The 20,571-nt window shown below is 46.9% G+C and overlaps 1 protein-coding gene across 1 annotated transcript; it reads right to left on the bottom strand.

The window, feature by feature from the left end:
- Positions 1-4,541: 4,541 nt before the first annotated feature.
- CNTN2 (contactin 2) lies at positions 4,542-20,260 on the bottom strand. The gene is made up of 22 exons (XM_010163642.1): positions 20,206-20,260; positions 15,467-15,611; positions 15,009-15,184; positions 14,587-14,682; positions 14,045-14,254; positions 13,345-13,444; positions 12,898-13,073; positions 12,070-12,206; positions 11,418-11,547; positions 10,390-10,540; positions 9,983-10,110; positions 9,434-9,609; positions 9,183-9,303; positions 8,743-8,901; positions 8,461-8,610; positions 7,646-7,716; positions 7,222-7,456; positions 6,664-6,779; positions 6,094-6,280; positions 5,620-5,732; positions 5,366-5,534; positions 4,542-4,651 (listed from the first exon to the last, which is right to left on the bottom strand). Exons 1-22 carry the CDS (start codon positions 20,258-20,260, stop codon positions 4,542-4,544), a joined length of 3,111 nt encoding a protein of 1,036 aa, XP_010161944.1.
- Between the last annotated feature and the right edge of the window lie 311 nt (positions 20,261-20,571).

Below are 20,571 nucleotides of genomic sequence, written 5' to 3'. Positions count from 1 at the left end.
GGGAGCCATTACAGTGCTGAGAACAAACCCCACGACACTTCACTCATCCCTGTAAGTTAATCTCTAAAGCAAATGCTCAGAGCAATTACATGTAGGGGACTCTTAATGAGACAGGAAATTGATTTGCAACTTAATGCAATAGTGTAAAGCCACTAAACTCTGTAAAGCTATTGACATCTAAGTTTTCTCCCCAAGCTCTGAGCACCTTTGCTTTTAACCCGTGCTGCATTTTAGGCAGCTTTAGTTGGCTTCACAGAAGGTTTCTTCCACATTCTTTTTTTTTTCATGTTGGTGTCTCTGGCTAGGCTTTATATATATATAAATATATATATAAAAATAGCCTGGATAAAGTTTAACTAGGCGTAAATGCTGCATTTGCACATGCCAGTCCTTTTCTGTGGGTCACCTCACCCCCTGATAAATACAACAGCAGAAGGGGCTGCCTAAAACAAGGTTGTCTTTGTCTTAATGGGGCTTGTGTCTATGTTCAAAAACTGAGCTGTTTTATCTGGAGTGGGGTTTTGCCTGTAACTGTCTGGGCCTGAACTTGGCCTTTCTCATCTACCAGTGTTGCAAATGGGAAATCTTTCCTGTCCCCCTCCCTCCTTCCCTCCCCAGTGTGCCCTGTCCTTCACCCGAGGTGTTGCCCTGTGCTTACCTGTGGTGTTTCAGAACATGCCACTATCTTTTCTTCTCTGCAACTTTAGAGTATCAACAAACTTCCCCAAAATTTCAAAAAAACCCAGAGATTCCCTGTTTACCATGTGTGCTTTTCAGAGTTTCTTTATGCTAATTCTCAGGAAACGTTGATATCGGCAGAGCTGTGGCTGGCTGAGTTAGGTAAGGACTAGTTAGCAGAGACAGCAGAGGTACAAGGACAAGTTTGTCACCAAGGAGTGGGACAGTGACCCATCAGCCTTGCTGAAGCCTGAGCTGCTGTGGACACAGTGCTGTTGGTGCCTGAGCTGCAGTCCTGCCTTTGACAGCAGTGTGAACACACAGATGCTTTCAAACTGCAAAGAACTTGTGAATATTCAGGAAGGGAAACTGAGGCAGCAAGTGGTGAAATAATTGCCTGGAGCCATAGATGGAGTCAGTGTCAGAGGAAGTGGTTGTAAGGCCATCATGGTTTTCAGTAGGTCATATCTCTTTGCTTCTATGTTTAATCCTTAAAAGGCTGCAAAAGCTCAGCAGTGTTGGTATTTAAAATGCATATGGATGAAAGTGTGTGTAGTGATGAGTTACCTTTCCAAAAAAGAGGCGTAGCTGGAATTCAAATTGAAGACATTTAACTTTCAAGGGGATCTACTTGTCACTGGTAGGCTTTAGAAAATACTGTTTTGCAGCAGTTTTACAAATGAGAATATATTCAGCCCATTTGCAATGCAGAGCAGTGCTAACTGGAGCATTTGAAATCCAACTCGGGTGGTTTTTCACTTCTTATATAAAAATGTGCCTGTAATCTAGTTTAACAAAGGAATGTATTGTGTGTGTGTGTGTGTACCCAGGGAAATGTATTAACCTTCCCAGGGAAATGTTGCAGGTGGCTGCTGTTTAAAACCCAGTGTCACTGCAGCATTTAGATACTGTTTTAACCATCCACTAAAGCATCTTGCTTTCCAACACTGTAAAGTTCAGTAAAACAGAGAGAGCCACTAGTGTTGCCAGACACATCTGGAAGCATCTGTTGAGATTAAGAGAGACCTTGCCTGGCCTGTGTGGTTCGACCTGGACTGATGCTGAACCTCAGCCCTTGAATTTCACAGGAGGACCTTGCTTCACCCACGTGTGGTCCATCAAAGCAGGTTCTTCTACCCTGGAGGTGTCTCATGGGAATGAGCTGTGTTGGTGGGCAGGCAGGCACAGCAGCCCCTTGAGAGCTGGTGTTTCAGCTGCCCTGGATGGGATGGGTGATGCATGATGGGGTGAACACAGCTGGTCTCACTGGTTTCAGGCACGGACTCTGGGTATGAACCTCATGGCTGCAGCCAGGCTGGGCACTGAAGCAGCTCTCTCCTGCTCAGCAGTTCCTCCTGAGTGCAGCAGGTTCCTTCAGTACGAGGGGTTTCTATTCTGGAAAGCTCTGGCTGCTCCACAGGATTGGACCTGGGGTGCCCCCAGTCTGCATCTCCATTCGGTGAAGGCTCTGGGTGCATCATGGAACCTTGCTGCTTTTGTTGGGTCCTCTCCTGAATCAGGCCCATGCTTCTGCAGGGCTGCAGTGGGTGTCATCCAGCAGTGCTCTGAAGCTCCACAGGTCCAGTTAGTTTATGTCTCCTAAATATTGTCATTATGGACACTGCTAGTTCTGTGTATCAATCAGGTAACTGTCACTTAAGCCCTAATTTGCATTGCTTTTGAGCTAACGCTGAATTCATAATTTTCCTTCCATCCCATCTTTTGTGGGAGAAAGGTTGAAGGCCCAGCAAGATGGAAGGTGATAACAAAAATACTGAATTAACAACATAAAATATTTTGGCAAACAAAACTTTCAAACATCAATAAAAACTATTATAAAATCTTCAAGAACGTAAATCATACAAAAATATAATTTATATTTAGCTTTACCCTTCTGAAGTGTTTCAAGCTGCTAGAGGGATGAGAGGGTAATTCCTGGAGAGCTGCAGAGGGACATGGAGGAAGCTCAGGACAGGGGATGATGGTTCCCTTCCTCTGACATATATCAGTGGGACCTGTTATCTTCTTGTTTCCACTTTATCCCAGGTGTTATTTGTAATGGAAACAGTGAAATACTCTTTCTTTTTTGCTGCAGCTCTAAATGTTTAGACTCTTTCATTAAGTTTATTTTTTCTTTGTCTGTTTCTTAAAACATTTCTCTTGTTTATTAAACACACAGGAGCCCTTCTCCCTCAGCCTGCAGCCTTGCTGTTTGCATCCCACACTGTGGACCTACTGGTGCATTTACCTTCTGGCTTCCAGGGTAGGACAGATGCTAAAAAAAAAATGGATACTATGGATATATAAAACAGGTCTAACTCCAGGAAGCCAGGGATTTATGGATGTAATCCCTCAAATGCTCACTAAGGCCTACAGGACACGGTAGGTTTAAAATGATTAGCAAGGGCAAGGAATTGGCATCTAGTCTAGAAACTGCAGGTCAGTGCTTGTCATTGCACAGTCCTGCAAGTGGAGCCCTTTGGCAGGTAATTCTGGAGCTGAGATTGCTCAAGCCAGCAGCATTGTCCATTGGGAAGGAGGAAGGTACAGGCAGGTAAAGGTCCCTCAATGTGTGCTTGGCATCTGGCCAGCAAGCAATGTAAATCAGCTTCTCATTAACTTTGGTCAATTGCTTTAATGGGAGACAGAGATTTTAATATGTAACATCTATTCCCAACCATTTCAGTTAATGGTGCACCTCAACATCCCTGTACTTCTTTGGGGTACCAGCCCTCCCATGTACATGAGCTGTATGAGCCTTGGAGCTGAAAACCAGACTGACTTGTTGGTTGGATCTCAGTCTTGCAGTCCCCAGTTGAGACTGGTATTTTGGCTGGATAGAACCATTTGTGTAGGGTGATGAATCTGACTGAGTCTAGATTTTCCCTGCTGTCCCATTGATAGCTCCCTTGAGTCTCCAGTTCTTGGTTAAATTACGTAATATTCCTTTTTCTTCCTCCTTTAAGACCTTCTCTCTATTGCAATTGGATATGTTGACATCTCCATGATTAGGTAGAACTGCTTCTCCAAATTACTGGATGCTAGAAAAGTATCTCCTTTTCACTTACCCCATCTCCTCCCCAGACAAAAAGGAAAGAAGCAAAGAGTATAACAAAAACACCCCAAAAGCATGTGGGATATGGATTACATTGAACGTTGCACCTCACAGCGTAGCAGTTGATACAAACAATAGGCTGGGCTCACAAGTTAACACCAGTGTTGTAAAAAACCTTTTCATGATCTAAACTCTGTGTTCACCCATCTTCAGCATGGGGCAGAGATCAATCTCTCTTGTGGCTTTATCTCCTTGGGCTGGTTGCTGCAGAATTTGGCTCATATTATAGGGGCAGGGGTTAGAAAAATCCTGTCCCATCATTTGTTAGAGATGGCTGTGACTGGGATTGGTATGGAACATGCTGATCACTGTGAAATCCTCAGTCCTCATCCTCCCCTTAACCCCCACCCCCCAAAAAAAATTTGCTGTACATATTTTTAAAAAAAAAAAAAAGTCAAGTTTATCAGTCTGGTTATTTTAGTACATGGCTTCGTAAGGCAGAAAACCTACTGGGTACAGTGTGTGGGGCTGTTGGCTGTCAGAATTCATGTAGAATTCTTCTTCATTTTACTTGTTTCTTTAAAAAACTTCTTTTAATTGGTTAAAGACCCATGTCTTGTATGAAAGCTTATATTCTTCCAAAACCAAAAAAAAAGAGAGCTGTTTCTTCCTCCCATTAAACAATGTCAAATCCTTTCTCTGTGATGCTGCTGTGGTACAAACTTGGAACTTGCAGCAGCCAAGTATTAAGTTCCTCACTGGCTTGGGAGGAAGCGTGTCCAGGAGTCCTCTGCTGAGCTGGCCATCGTCAGAGCTCCAGGTAGCTGATCAGGGCCACCATTACTAAAGAGTTGGTTGTAATAATGACAGCATGTGGCACTGGCCTCGTCACAGAGTCTTCCACCATCATACTTGTCCCTGAAAGAAAGGGAACAGGGAAGGAGCAACCATCTCGTGGTACAGACACAACCTGATGTCTTGTGGAAGTAGTTGGAAGAGTTGGTAAACTGTTAATTCTGGGTTTCTGTATGCTCGTATTGTGTTTATCTCTGATAAACCTCCCAGGATTTGAAACAAGAATTTGGAGGTGGGCCCTGAGTACTTACACCCTGAATCAAGGGAACCTGCTGGAGTTGGTGTTGGGGCCCCACAAACAAAGTCAGGTGTTCACTCTTAGTGAATGTAAGTTGGGTTTGCCTGGGGCCTCAAGAGCTTTAGCTGCAAATAAAATAAAGAAGCTGGGTTCAGACTAGGCTGAAAGGTTGCTCAGAGTCTGGGGAGAGGTTAGCTGAGAGGAATAGGTCAGAAGATCCTTTGAGTGAACAGCAGAAGTGTGACAAAGACCATTTCCAGAGACTCAACCTAAAATACTGGGGTAGGATGTTCCCCCACATTCCTGGAAGGGAGGGTGGGATTTTAAAACAGAACAGCATTTATTGCTATTGTGCCATGCTATGGCCAGGCACAGGAGAGGAGGAGGTAGGACAAAGTCGTTTCCTCATCAGAGAACAGTGGTAGCCGATGACAGGCAAGTAGTCCTGCAAATGAACCCCTCTCTCAGAGCTGGTTTTCCTGTGCTGTGCAGCCCCCCATCAATGAGCATTTGTGTGTGCAGCCATGGAGTGTACCTACCACTGTTCCGGAGGATGTGAACTTCTGCTGGGATCCCATCTCCCCCAGGACCCGTCACCCTGATCTGTACAAAGGCGTGAATGAAGTCTTCAGGGACTGGGATGTCGATCCGGCTCTTGCTGGCCAGGTATAGTGTGGGAGCAGAGTGGGAATCCTGCCTGTAAAGCATCTGTTGGAAGAGGCAAGTTTGAGTTTACATTCACTGTGATTTCCTTAGGGTCACATATCAGAGGCCATCTACATCCTGTCTGTACCTTGTACCCCGTAACTGCAGACTCATCTGCCTTTGCCACCACTGGGTCCCACTTGATGCTGACTGTAGACCCAGAAAAAGTCCAGGAGATGTTGCCAGGTGGCCTCTTTGGTGCTATGAGATACAAAACAAGAGAGATTCAGTAAGTCAAGGACCGATGAGAAGGTTGCAGTGGTTACAACCACGTCCTGAGCCTCTGTGACTAGTCAACAGAGCTGGTGGCACCACTGTGGTTGGTTGAAAGGGAAGTAGCCCAGCAAACATTACTCAGAGCACAGATCTTTTCAGATAAGTGACACACAGACCACAGGACTGATCTGAGGAAATTCAGGGAACTGTTTTATGGACTACTTCAACATTTGAACACCAAGATAAAAAACTTGATCAGTTGGCTGATCACTGGGGATCCTCTGGAGGAAGCAGCAGCCCCGGGGATGTGCGATGTGCAATACAGAGGTGGTCAGGGTTCACTCACGTGGCTTTGTTGTCGTGACGTTGGTAGAGGGACTGGGAGGGCCAGTTCCAGCCCGGTTGTAAGCTCTGACTGACACGTGGTATTTCGTGTTGGGGTTTAGACCTGTGACATGAGCTGATGTGACCAGCCCTGCTGTTCTCACTCTGTCAGCTGCCTCCTCTTTATCACCATCCTTCCAGTACCGGATCTGGATAGAAAAGGGTATGGTGGGTTTAGTAAGGATAGAGGCATCTGCAAGTACCAGACTCAGTCTCTCCACAGCCAGCACTGGAGACCCTTTGGTATTTATTTCTATGCATTTTTGCTTAGTATGTGCCCAGGAATAAACTTACAGCCTGTGTGGAAAGGCAAGCAGAAAAAAACCCTGGATGTTTCTCTCTTACTCATCTCTCTAGTGAGCAGTAGTACTGGCCCCATTAGAGCCTTGTGCTCTCCATTAATTATTTTTTTGTTTCCATCTTTGGAATCCAAATGCTGTTTCCTTTCACTTCACTTAGCCTGGAGAAATTTTCTTTGCTGGGCTCTCCAATCTCAGTTTCAGTGTCTCTCATTCCCATTGCAAGCTCATACCTCGTAGCCCAAAAGCACTCCAGTCATGTCTCCCTGCTCAACGGGCTCCCAGGACACATCCATTTCCGAGGACAGGACAGCCTTGGCCTTAACTCTGAAAGGAGCCACTTTTGGTTCTGAAAAAGACAATAGAAGGGAATAAAATCCTTGTCCTTGCTCTGGGCAGCATAATCACTGTACTGAAATGAGGGGCTCTCCTGCAGCACCATTATGGTGCAGCCAGACACCTGGTATTACATGTGTGGAGCAAAGTAAGAGGAAGGGATTTAGGGACTTTGTAGGACAAGCAGGGCCACAGCTGTGTGCTGTGAGGATCTGTGTCTGCTCTGAAGCTCTGGGTGTTCCGTCAAGGCTGGGCTTAGGGAAACATCTATCTGTGTATTTGAAGTAGAAGATAAATGTTTGGCTGAAATCACTGTCAGCTGCTCTTTGAGTAAAAGAAACCTCTCTGATGGTTGAGCTCCCAGACGGACGCAGCTCTGCAGGGAGCTGGTTGAGGACACATTGGTTGATTGGACAAAGCACGGTGAATTCAGAGTCACCATGATCCCCCTTTACCTTCCTCTGCAGAGTACACGATGGCAGTGAGGCTCTCTGGTCCCTCTCCTTTCCTGTTGTATGCTTTGATCTTCACTTCGAAGGGGGTGTAGGGACCGATGCTCTCGTTGCGGTAGACGTAGTGCAGTGATTCTGCGTGTGGCACCCTGGCTGTCAGCCACCCCTGGGTGCCTTTCTGCCGAAATGACAAGATATAGCCAAAGCCATCTCCGTTCTGATAGTCCCGCAGCGTTGGCTGTGAGGGAGGGGGGCAAAAAGAGAGAGGAGCCTTGATCAGTTCAAACGAGCAAGACTTTGGACTAAGCACAGTGGTTTGACTCAACCACTTATCAAAATTGTAATTGCAGCACTCATTTCTCCAAAGAAATGGCACGTGCTCCTCCCCTTGGCTCTCTCCCAGCATCCGTGGCTTCTGCTGACTTACCGTCCAGTTGATGATCAGCTCGTTGGGAGCTCCTCCACCTCCGCTCAGCCCAGATGGTGCCACAGTAGGTGCTGTCAGGTCCCCAAACAAAAGCAGAGAGCACAGGTTGGGTTAAGGAGACACTAGTGATGAAGATGAGCACAGACACCGCGCAGTCTGGGAGTAGCCAGGCTTTGACAGCTCCTATGAAAGCACTTGTCTCTGGATTTTCAGCCATCAGTATTTCAGCTGTTTGTAAAAATCAGCTCTAGAATACTGGCTAGTGCCTGACAAGCTTATTTAGAGGCAGCGTGTCTCTGAGGGAACAAGAATCAAGCTCAGAAGCGGGGATATGGAGCAGAGCTTTTATTCGGAAGGAGTTAATATGCATTTGGTATGTTGAGAGCAGTTCCCCTGCTGTTCTTTCATCCCTTCTGCTCGCAGGTCCAAGCAGCAGAAGATAGAATGAACATTCACAGCCATTTGCTGGGAAATTTACCTTGTCTTTGCAGAGTTGTGCTCTGATATAATAGGGCTTTTTCCCTTTTCTAGGCATGACTGCCCAGCAGGTACAGGATTTGAAGCTCGGATTTGTATTGGTTTAATATATCGTATCTAATGCTGGTGAAGTTAGCTGCCAGCTCTGGTACTGCTTTGTCTTTGATGTGTAAATGGGCAAAAAGGCAGAAGATTTTGTGATGGCATCACCTCTAGGAGCACTCAAGGAGATAACTAATTCAGGACCAAGGCATGCTGCAAGCCAGCCTTCCCCCTCCGGCATGTAGGGACAGGGACCTCTGATTCCCCTTCCTACCTCTGAGAGCATCTGCACCTACCTGCTTCTTTGGTACGGATTTTACTGGAGGGTAAACTTGGCTCCCCAACTCCAAGAATGTTACTGGCTAAGACCCGAAACTCATAATCCATCCAAGGAATGAGGTTCACCACCTGGGCTGTCTCTGCGTTGCCTTCAATATTTACAGGATCTATATAATCCAATAACATGAGAGGAGAACAAATAGAGCGAGTGTATGAGCACAGAGCAGGAACTTGTCAGTGAGCTGGTGCCCTGCAGCCAGCAAGGGCCATGCCACCACTGCTGCCATCAAGACACTTACTGGTCCTCATTTGCTTCCATTTGCTGGAGAGGAGGGTCCGTGCCTCGATGATGTACCTGGCAATAGGGCTGTGGTTATCAAAGCCGCGGCTCCAGCTCAGCTGGATGGTGGTGTCACTGATGTCTCTCACCACCACACCCCCAGGAGGGCCTGGTGGTCCTGGGATGATGGTAGACAGACAAACATGTTACTAAGATGAAAGATTTGGAGGTGTGTTGCTTTTTATATTGTGCAAGTCATAAATTAAAGTCAGGCCTTTCTTTTCTGGAGGCTAGAGAGCCTCACCTCCAGTTTCGTCCTCCAGAAAAGCTCATATCCCACCCAGTTCAAATGTTAGATGGTGAAGTGGTCGCAAAGGAAGAGCAAATCAATCCCTTGCAAGGACCATGCTGTTACTTCAGGCTTGTAAGGAGCAGGGAATCTTACAACAGAGAAATTACCTCTGACAGTCAGCGTGGCTGACTCCGAAGCGCTGTCCACGACTGTCTGGGCTGTACACGTGTACCGCCCCGAGTGCTTCAGCTGGGTGTTGAAGATGCTGAGGTCCCCAATAGTTTCCTTCTGCATGGAGAAGAGAATAGACAGTGAGGAGAGCATTTGAACACACAATCCAGCATTCAACACGCAAACAAAGAGGCTCTTATTATTTTTCTCTCCATTTTGATGGTATCTAATTGCCCTTTCTACTCACCATGCTGGCGCGCCGGTAGTGCCCTTCAGACCTGTCAAAGTCAATGGGGAAGTCATCCAGTGACCAGGTGAAGGTTAGGTCCATAGTTGGATCATGGGATGCGTGACATTGTAGAGTAAGGTTTTCACCTACATTGATATCAGCACTAGATGGTGCCAACGTGATTTTGGTGGCATCTGCAGAGAAAGAGAAGGGAGGGCTGTGAGCTGCAAATGTTCATGTACTAGATGTGTGGAAATGCTGCAAAGCATCCAAACCAGCTAACGCTTTCCAACTTGTCATCCCTCTCTGACAGCTGTAGTTTTACAAGAGGAAGATGAGGGATTACAGTGGTTAGAAAATTGAAATGCTTCTCTCAAGGACCAGTTGTTGATAGGTATGATTTGAGGGGGGGGGTCAGGCAGAAGATTTGCAGCTCCACAGGCTGAAATGTCTTTGATTCCCTGGGTATTGCATTGATTTTGGGGAGTATAAGGAGAGGAGAAATATGACATCGTGGCATTCTTAGATGTTTCTGGATTAACCCCAAATCAAGGCAAACATCTCTACCTCGAACAGAGAGGATTCCAGTACTGTTGGCTTTGCCCATGAAATTCTCAGCAAAGCAGGTATATTTTCCCTCATCAGATTTGCTGATATTCTGGAGGATCAAGGTGCCATCCGTGGTAATAGTCACCCTGGAAAGGAAGAAGAACCATACAAGAAGAAGGTTAAAATGTCTGTTTGCTCTGTACACCTGACAGTTTCCAGCACTTGCTGATTTTAGAGAAATTGGTGGTAAAGACAGGACAGCAAAATATTAAGTAGGAGTTTTCTAAAGAAGGAACTAGAGGAATAACAAAGTGCTTAAGTTTAGGGATGTAGCAGCACACTTGGACCATCAAGTCTGGTCTTCTGGCAAGAAAACAATGTGATTTTAGCTATGTTTTCTAGGTAGGAGCTGACTGTGCTGCTACCTGCTACTGTTGATCAGAAGTTCAGTCCCTTTGGTCCAGAGCACAGTGGCTTTTGGTGCTGCCCTTGGTTGGCATGGGATGATGACCTTCCCACTTCGGGCTGCTGGTATCAGTCGCTTCACTGGGTTTAGTCTAAAATCTGGTGCTAAGGCTACAGGGAGGGAAAAAAAAGATGATTAAGGGATGATTAGAAAAGCCTGCTGTGTGAGCATTTTAACTGTTGTCTAACTAGGTATCGATTTGTTGTTAGATGACTTGGTTACAGAAGCATGGCAATATCTGGTGAGCAGGATGGAGTGATTCCTCTGCTGCCGGGTGGTTTCTAACGCCTGCCAAGGCCGGTGTTATGTGATACGTGTCGTACGTAGCGATGGGATATGACCCTAACAAGTGCAAGGTCTTTAAGAGACACAAGAACAGCTGCTTTTGAAAATGTAAAGGATATTCTCTTCAATATCCTGATCAAAGTCACCAATGCAGACATCCAGCTTGCCCAAAACTCCTCCTGGAATTGCAGAGATAGAATTGGGTTTTATCTGTTGTGCTCACGCGTTGCAGCGTGTTAATGTGGAACAGTTGATGCTTAGGGACATTATCTCTGGCATCTACTGACCACAAAGAGATAAGCTTTTAGACTAATGTGGAACAAGTTTGGCATCAGTCCAGTTCCAGTCACCATCCATCAAAGCAGGCTGAACGGATACCAAACTCTTCTCTTTGACCACTTTCCTCCAAAAAAGAGGAGGGTTGTGCAGTGCAAGAGCTTGTGCTGCTGTCTGTCCCGTACACTTTCTGCAGCTGAACAGATGTCCTTGTTCTCTTTCAGCATTACTGAATTTACACAAGATTTAAATTTTAAAGGGTTGTAGGGTGTCTTGTTGAACCAATAGCTATATTTCAATGGTGAGTGAAGCAGTTTTTGTCTGCTCTTATCTTACTCTGAGATCACCAGCACAGGATATTAAGAAGAGATCTAAAATGCTTCAGTGTCCCATTGAAACCCAGAGCACTGGGAAATGAGAAATTACCTTGCACTGTTAATTCAGCACTTGCATACACTGTGCCATGCTTGTTCTCAGCCACACACTGATACATGCCAGAGTCCTCCAGGACTAGCTTGGAAAATCTCAGCTCTCCACCGCTCACTTCGATGCGGTTCTGTGCAAACAAGAGGATGAACTCATTAGGTGAGAAAAACAAAAATGGAACTCAAGCCTCTTGTGTTCAGGGTTGAGTTTCATTACAGACTCTTTGTCAGTTTGAAGTCAGCCTGGTTTTCTGTGGGAGAACACACAGGCCATTTTTTTCTGTGTGTCCAGTCACTACCCCACATCACTGCGCTCTGTTTGCTGAGACTTCTGAGTGCCTGAGCAGCAACATGCAGGTCATATAAAGAGAGGTACAAGGTGCTATTTATCCACCCTGATAACTGGCTGTGAGTTCCTGGAGTTACATGAAGCAATGGCTGGGATGGCAGTGACAGGGAGGAGGAACTTGCTGTCGGTAAGGACCGTGGCATTGCTTGGCAGCCTTATGGGGGGCACATGGAATAGGGATGCGGGGTGATAAAAGAGGAGGGTTGAGATGCATTTGCAGCGAGGCAGGAGAAGGTCTAAGTCTGGAGTAGCAGGTTCAGTACTGCATGTTCTGACTCTCGCTGTCTGACCTGTATGGTGGTACCTGGGAGGTCAGCGGCTGCCCGTCCCGAAGCCATCGAACTGCTGGTCTGGGTTTGCCAGCAGCCGCGCAGCTCCAGCGCAGGTCGGACCCGATGTCGGCTTCCGTGTCTGTGATCACCTTCAGCCACTCGGGCTGAGCTGCAAAGGAGCAAGAGAGGTGGCAGAGCCAAGAAGATCAGATGAGAGGTTTCTTGTGCCAGGCAGGCAGAAGGATGCTCATTGTGTCATCTCTGCTGGCAGATTTATTTATCACAGCGTGTTTCACCATAGAAACAGCCTTTGCCTTTTGTGCAGCGATGCGAGGCTGAGTCCTCTATGGGTCTGGCTGCAGCTGTGCATGTGGACTGCACAAAATTATGGCAGAATCCAGATCTGAGGAAGAACATTATGGTTTATCTTCTTAAGATTAAATGCAGTCATTCCTGAACTTCAGGATTCAGACTAAGAGAACCAGGTTAAGTTTTGTAACTTGACTAACTCTGATTAATAGCTCCAAGCATTAACCCTTCAGTAAGTACCCCAGGCTTGGAGAGGATCTTGATTGAGAGTTTGATTTTTACCACTGTGCTTCCTTCTCTGGTTGCCTCATTTTTTGCTAGAGTTATTTTAGAGCAAGTTAAGAGATTTCTCTCTACTTGCCACAACCTAAATGTATCCACTGAGGAAAGATATCAGTGATCTCTGCAGGTCTTTGTTCGGGCTCTGCAGTAAGTTTAATTGGGGCTGATACGAGGCAGGATCAGAAGTGGTGGTTTCACTCCCAAAGGCTCAGTCTGTTGCCTGGGGCACCTTCCTGTGCTCTGGAAAAGTGTGTGTTGAAGTGTGTTACCTTGAATGATGATGCGGCCCTGGTAGGTGTCTCTCCCTTTGATGTTTTCAGCCTCACACTCATAAGTGCCTTCATCCTCAAAGCCAATGTCCTGGATCTGCAGGAGGGGCTCGCTGCCGATCCATTTGGAGGACTGTGAACCATCCAGCTTCCTCCACTTTATTCGAGGAACAGGGCTATGCAAAAATAAACCCGGTGAAGGCCAGCTCTCTGGTACCCCACGCTGCATTACAGTGTAGTGTCACTCAAACCCTACCTAGCCACCCAGGTCCCATCCCAGCTGGGCCTTGGCCAGCAGGACAGATGGCTTTAGCCAATTCCTCCCTCCTTCTGTTCCCTCTCCATCTCTGGTCTACAGTAGACCCGTTGAAGAGAGAGGGGTTGTGGAAGTTGTAGGTTCTGAGATGCCCTCCCCATCCCGAACCCGAGCCACACGGACGCACTCACTTTCCAAAGGCAAAACACTCCAAAGTCACCATCTGCCCAGCCAGAGCGTAGGTGTCTGCAGGAAACCTGGCTTTTATGCTGGGTGCATACTGCCTGGCATCTGTTAAAAGGAAAGCACTGTTGAGGAGTTCGGGATGATTTTAAAATGGCACATGTGAGGTCTTAAAGGGCAGAGGTACCCGCGAGGTTACAGTGCTTTGCAAAACCTTTGTGTGTTTGGATAATTTACAGGCAGCAGAGGCTAAGTTTCATTTTGCTCTTAAACCAGCTCTTATTAAAGCCTCTAAAAACCTCTTTACAGCATTTCAGACTATTTCTCCTTGATTTCCTAAGTGCTTAACTCCCCTTTGTCCTGCTCAAGAAGTATCTTTAGCTGCACCTCCGCAAGGTCACAAAAGCAGAGGACGGTGGTTTCAGGGATACATGAGCCTGCACAGGCTGCACCTTGTGCCATTTCTCCTTCCCAAACAAACAGAGAAACCCTGTGATGAGGTTTGGAGCTGCACAAGCAGCAAAGCCTGGAGACGGGGCTGCTTCCCCCCAGGTTCCAGCCAATTCATATTTTTGTAAGCTCTTAAGCAAGCTCCCCTGAGAAGACGGGTGGGTGATTTGTGGAGTCCTGTGGAGCCCAAGTGCTTTGTGGTTGTTTGTTAATTTTGTGTTTTGCCCAGTCCCCTGATGATAATCCAAGAGCACTGACCCTCTGCAGCGAGGCTGAGCCGGGAGAACTTGCTGAAAACACTCTTGGTGATGAAGTCGATGTGGCTGGTAGCAAAGCATGAATAGTTCCCCAGGTCAGAAGCCTCTGTCTTGGCAATGTAAAGGTTTCCCGTGGTCTGAGAGACAAAACGCCTTCCATCAGCTGGGATGAAATTGGGAAACTCATTCAGGAGCCATCGGTAGGATAAGCCTGGGGGGGAAAAGAAAAAGGAACAAACTGCACAAGTTGCCTGTGACCTCCCAGGTGGGACTAAACCCAGCAGGGCCCTTTCTAGACCAGTCTAAGCTGAAGTTGGTTCTTGGATTGTACTTTCTTTTCTCCACGTGCTAAGTCCTATCTCTGTTTGTTTGCTTGACAGACCTTGAATTAAGAACAAATTTGCTTCCCTAAATTTCCCAAAGAAAAGCAAGGAGAGCTTCACCTGGCTGGGAATCCCTGGCTCTGTAGCTCCTGGCTCCCCACCTGGCACCAGCAGTGCTGCTAATCCCTGCTAGGAGTGCTGCTGAAATGCAAGCCCTTACCTGGGTAATGGGGAGGGGGGCTGCAGGCGAACATCACTCCCCAGCCCTCTGTAATCTTCACGGGCTCTCTCTCTTCTGCAGAGAATTCCTGCAAAACTAAACATGCAAAGTGAAACCTGTCCATGGATAAAAAAAACCCCCAGCTGGAGGAATGAGTGTATTTTATCTCCCTCTCCACAGGCTGCTCTTTTCAGTGGTTGTACAGAGAAAGATCCAAAAATATTATTGACTTTGTAGTGCATCAAATTGCTGCCACACCTCCATGTTAATGGCAAGAGCCAGAGGATTGCTCCAAGTGATGATGTTGGGTATCATGCACAGGAGACCTTCTCTCCAATTTTTATTAACATGAGCAGGGGGGCTCAGTTTACCCCCAGCATAACTATGGCTGCATTTTATTTACCTTGTGGAGTCAAACTTACAGCCAAAGCGGAGGGAGGCTTCCCTGCTGACCACCGTGCCCCTGGAATTAGATGCCACACATTGGTAGGAGCCAGCATCCTTGGCTTTCACTGGGTTACTGATCACCAGGTCACCTGCAACCAGCCTGTAACGGGAATCTGGTTCCATCTTTATCTCTGTGCCATTCATCTTCCACCTGCCAAAAGCAAATGTAAAGCATGACAGAGGGAAATACTCATTGCAACACTCGTGGTGCCTCATAGGAGGCTGTGCTTGTTGGTGTTTCCAGCTGTGGTCTGTTGGGATTTGAGTTAGATTTATATATGGTCTGTGACCTGGGAGGGATGGCACATCACGTGTGGATGAGGAGGCGATTGTCATGTTAGTGATTCTCTTTATATGCAAGTGGAGAACAGAAAGCAAAGTTCCTGATGGTTGTGTCCCTGTCCTGGTAGAGATTAAGAGCAGGTGAGCTCACCTGTAGGTTGCAGGAGGACTGGCTCTTGCTCGGCAAGCCAGTGTGACTTTCTCTTCTGCTGAGCCTTCAGGGAAGAGGGTGTGGACAGGCTGCTCCTCAAACACTGGTCCGTAGTTCCTTGTGCTACTCTGTGCTTGGCACCAAACTGCAAGAGAGAGAGAAAACCTGCTCAGCTCAATTTAGCTTCTTCTAAAAATTCTCATTTTTAGTTTTGTAGATTGTCCCTGGCAGCAGCAGAACTGCATCGAGAATAAAAGAAGGAGAAACATGAAAATCACAACCCATCTGTCGCCACAGCCCAGCCCCAGCCATGGCTTTGGGCAGATAGCCTGTATTTCCCACTGAGCATCTCACACCATCTCTGCCATGCCAGAGGGACCAGACGTGCTTAAAGACGTGCAGCTGAAGGAGTACTGACACACACCTCCTGGAAAGCCATGCACAGATGAGACTGGAGCTGGGAACCCCTGGATTCCCTCCTTTCCCCAGGCAGTGAGGACGTGCTGGTACCTCCTCTGTCTCTACAAACTTCAGCTGGTTGGTTCCTCCTAAATCCTCTCCAGGATAAGGGAGGAGAGAGGAGAACCTGGATTTTCACAGTAAGTTCTCATCTCTGCTCCTGCCTCTCTGGACACGCCTGGCAGATCCCCTCCATCCCCGTGTCTGCGACATCATCAGCTCTTGAGGACTCAAACCTGCTGTTTGCTGGTGTGCAAACCAACACTGCAGGTACCAGTTCTGCTTTTGAACTAACAGGATGAGCCTGAAGCTTGTAGTGTTCAGTCATGGGTTTGATTCTGACCTTGCTGTCACAGGTATCGCTCAGGCACAGGCACAAGAGGAACACAAGGACCTGCCTGCCTTCTCCTACGCTGTGCCTGGGCCACCCTTTGGTGTGGTGATGATGTGTCACTGGAAAATACCAGCTGTCCACATGGAGTGACTCTGTGTCTCAGACAAATGGCAAATGCTAGCAGACTTCCTTCCACGCAGGTTTTATGGAAAAGGGTGGTGCAAATAAGTAAGAACAGAGCAGAACCTGCCTGGAAATCTGTAAACTGCAGAATGGCTAGTGGGCTAACGATGGCCAACCACTCTGTTCTCTCTCTGGCAACCTGAGAAATCACAGAATGGTACCACAGAATGCCTGTCCCTTAGGAGGGATGGAGCCACCTCAAGGCAGTGTGCTCCCAGCACTGTCCCCCTCTGCACTGATAAGCTTGGAGATGCTTAGCGAGCCCCAGGATCCTTCCATGCTTTGTAATTGAATTAATAACTGTCTTAAAACTGCCATGCCAACCAGCAATCTGTTTCCTTCCCGACAGTACTCAGCATGGCCACTAGTTAAATTAAGTGACTCCAGTAAGTGTGATGTTTTATGCAAGAGTAACTTCCAGCAGGGAATGGCCAGCTCAGCTCTCCTGGGCTCGGGAAAAAGCAGCCCTTTACCTGTAGCTCCTGGGGTTCATCTCATGTTCCGGCTGCTCTTGCATGTGGAGATGAGGGTGAGACAGGAGAGAAGCTCCACTAATTGGCTCAGTGGGTTCCGAGCAGCTGTCGGCTACTCCTTGTGTCTGAGCATCAGCCAATTACCCCGGCAGCGGGGATGTGCTGCTGCAAGGGACCCGCACGCAGACAGGAGCCTGATGGTCCCTGCTGTCACACAGGGGACAGGGACTGCAGCCTCTGTCCCTAATACTTTGGAATAAGAGAAAAGCAGCGTTTTGAGGGTTATAGTCCCTCCAAATCAGTGTCATTTTCCTTCTGGAATAGTTGTGTTCACAAAGGTTGTGTAAGCTGGAAATCTCTCAGTTGGGTCAGCAATGGTTGTGCTGAGCAAATCTCAGCTGGAAATAACTCTACTGACCAGCGGGTAAAATAATCATGAGTGAATAGAGAATTAATAAGAAAGTGGTGAATTAATTGTGCTCTGATAGATGGTAGTGAATGGATTAAGGTTTAACAGCTTTACATTTTGAAATTCATAGGTAACGTATGTTAAATAATTTCTATTTATTTAACAAATAAAATATATATTATTAACACTCACATACATGCCTTTTCTCATGGGATGCTCTTTCCCAATCAAGCCAAATTACATTAATCATCCCTTCTGATCCCACCCAGAGTCTGCACCCCGTTGCTATCCGCTGCTGTCCCTTTGTCTCTGCCAAGGTTATGGACTACAACGTCAGGCATTGATTTTCTCAAATGTAATCAATGCCAGAAGTTCAGATGAGTTTTTATCTACAGTTCCAAGGTGTCTGGTTAGTGTTGGGGGTGAAATGCCTGGATCTTACTCATTAAGCAAAACAATGGTTAGATTAAAGTAGTAATTAACCAGTTACAAGATTGGGATATGGTTAGAAATAAGAATTGAAAGCAGAGCAGAGTGGTAAATCTCAGTAACTCTGAGATGGATGGGCTGGGCTACTTCTGTCACCCCAGAACTCTCATTTTTAATGTTACCAGAAGAGGTACCTTCCTGGAGCTCTATCATTTGGGTAGCAGGGAAAAGACAAACACAAATTAAAGGTCTTCAAGCCTGCAAGCCAAATTTGTAAGAAGCAAAGCGACCTGCTCAGAATTGGGCATGCCTTATGCAGCCTTAGTTTCTGTGTTAAAATCTAGCTAGGAGAGCAAAGATTATGGTAAATACGCTGCTATGCCTCTCTAGAGCAACATTCATTGTTAGGAAAACTAAATATTAACGCCAAAATAAATAGGAATAAGTGAAAGTGGAATATCTAGGGGGTAAAAAAAAAAAACAAACAAAAAAAGAAAAGAAAAAAGATTTGGAATAACAGTTGCAGAAACGCTCAAAGATTTCACATCGTGCTCCAAGAGTGACTTGTGCTACTGTTAGGGAGAGAAAAATACCCTCTCATGAAATATCCTGCCAAGGACATAGCAGTCTCTGTGCATATAAAAAAATATCCAAACTTCATACCAGATATTGCTGGAATAGACAGAACTCACAGCTTATCTCCTGTGCCACTGCAGTGAGCGGGGAGGTGACTGCCAGTGCCTCCCTCGTGCAGTCACGCTGGCTCATTTCTGGCTTTGGTATTTTTATGAGTACTTGGAATATGTTGAAAGTCAGACCTGGAAAGCCCAGGTGTCCAAGAGACTGAACGTTTTCCCTTTGTGCTGAGCTCTGCACTAGCTCTGAGACCAGGAAATGATAAATGTCTCAGTTGAACATTTTCCAAGATATATTCCAGTTTACGAGGACATCAGCAGCAATCCTTTTATTGAGCACAGGTAGCAGAGCCATAGCTCTGGAGCACTGACCACAGCCTGGAGCCTTGGCACATGAGGGAGCTGGGCAATTAATTGGTTTTATAGGATATCTGAACACACACATGTGCACAAAATCAAAGCGGTTATTTTTAAAGAGCGGCTCTCTGAGGAACAGAGGGTTATTTTTAACGAGAAGCTTTCTGAGGAACAAAGGATCAATGCTTTGGCTAGCCTTAGATTTCAAGATTTTCCATGGCTTTTACTGAATGAAGAAAGGCCAGAGAGATTTTTAGACTTTCCTGACAGCCTTGTTCATTAGAGAGTTGTCTCTGTGCACTTCATAAGCTTTAAGCCTTTAGGAATTGCTGGGAAGTCATCCTTTCAGTGATAAATGGCTGAGGGAGGGCTGGTGTTATCAGCCCAGCTTCCCAGGGCTGGAGCTGACAGCCCAGACCTGGAGGCTTTGGGTTTTCACTCACTCTGGAGTTTTTCCTTAAGCCTCATCTATAGCTGGTATTATTTTGTCCCTGGTCCCTCACTCGTGTTCCCAGTGAGGATTTCTCTCTGTCCCAGCTGGTTCCTGAGATCCATTGCATCATCAGCCAAAGGTCAAGAGAAAATGACCCTCCTAGGCTTTCCAGTGAGTCATTTTTTTGTGGGCTCAGCTTGGACAGGGAGCAAGTTGCACTGAACTCAGCTGGTTAATGGGAGAGCCCAACTCCATCTCACTGCCTTTACCAGATTTGGGTCAGACCAATTTCCAAACAGGCTAATTGCCTCCCAATCTAGGGCAGCCACCCCTCCCTCTGCCTCCTCGGGGATCCAGAGAACATTAAAAGGTAATTAGATATTTATAAGGACAGGCGAGCAGTCTCTGCCTGGGATGATGAATTAGCTTGAAGACATTATCTAATTCTCAGTTGTCTGAAATGAAATGTCTCCCTGCTGAAAAGGGACCTGCAGAGTGCAGGCTGAGACTCCCCGAGATCCAGAAATGGTCCCTGATGAATGGGACAATCTTTGCAGTCAGCTTATAGCCAAAAAGGCATCCCTAGAAAAACCAGGAGGGAAAGTGGCTGCACCATGAGTGAGACCTGCTGATGGGGAAATTCTTCCTTGTGCAGGGGCCAGGAGAAGCCTGGGCAGCAGAGGGGCACTGCTCCTGCCCAGGCTTTGCCTGAGGATCTGCATCAAATTTGAATTTAGAAAGAGGGTGACTTATGTGTCAACCATTCCTCTCCTCTTTCTTGAGCAGTGCAAAGAGATGTCGGACACAACACAGACACATCTCCTGGTTGCCTAAACCACCCAAGAAACTCTCCTCTTTCTTGAGCAGTGCAAAGAGATGTTGGACATAACACAGACACATCTGGTTGCCTAAACCACCCAAGAAAATTTGGCTTCAGCGTCACTTCACCCACAAAAGCCCTGTCAGAGCACGGAGTTGTGCATCCCACGGAAACCTCGGAGCTGGAGAAATGAGGGGTTGCTCTTACCCAGAAAGTTGACCACAGTTAGGGACGTGCAGACAAATCCAGCGGTGCCTCCCATCCTGCACCTCCACGGCTGAGCCTCTGCGGGTGAGTGGGGACAGCAGCCCTGTGAGGGACAGAGGAAGGAGTTATCTGCAGCCTTTCTGCTGCTCTGCTCAAGGGGCTGGTGTCCAGCTGCGTGTCCCCGCTGGCCACGGGCCCGGGGTGAGGGTTACTCGGGAGCAAACATCCAGCTGCCTGGTGAGGAAACACAGTGGTTTGAAGGAGCTTTTTTTCTTTCTACCATGACAGATGTGGTTGGGAAATTGTTCCTTCTCCCTTCTATCTGCTGTTCTTCCTCCCTCCTTCAAAAATAATGCCTCCTTCCTA

This window comes from Antrostomus carolinensis, unplaced genomic scaffold (assembly GCF_000700745.2).
Source record: "Antrostomus carolinensis isolate BGI_N321 unplaced genomic scaffold, ASM70074v2 scaffold14652, whole genome shotgun sequence".
NCBI lineage: Eukaryota > Metazoa > Chordata > Aves > Caprimulgiformes > Caprimulgidae > Antrostomus > Antrostomus carolinensis.
This window is presented reverse-complemented; position numbering and strand designations above follow the sequence as displayed.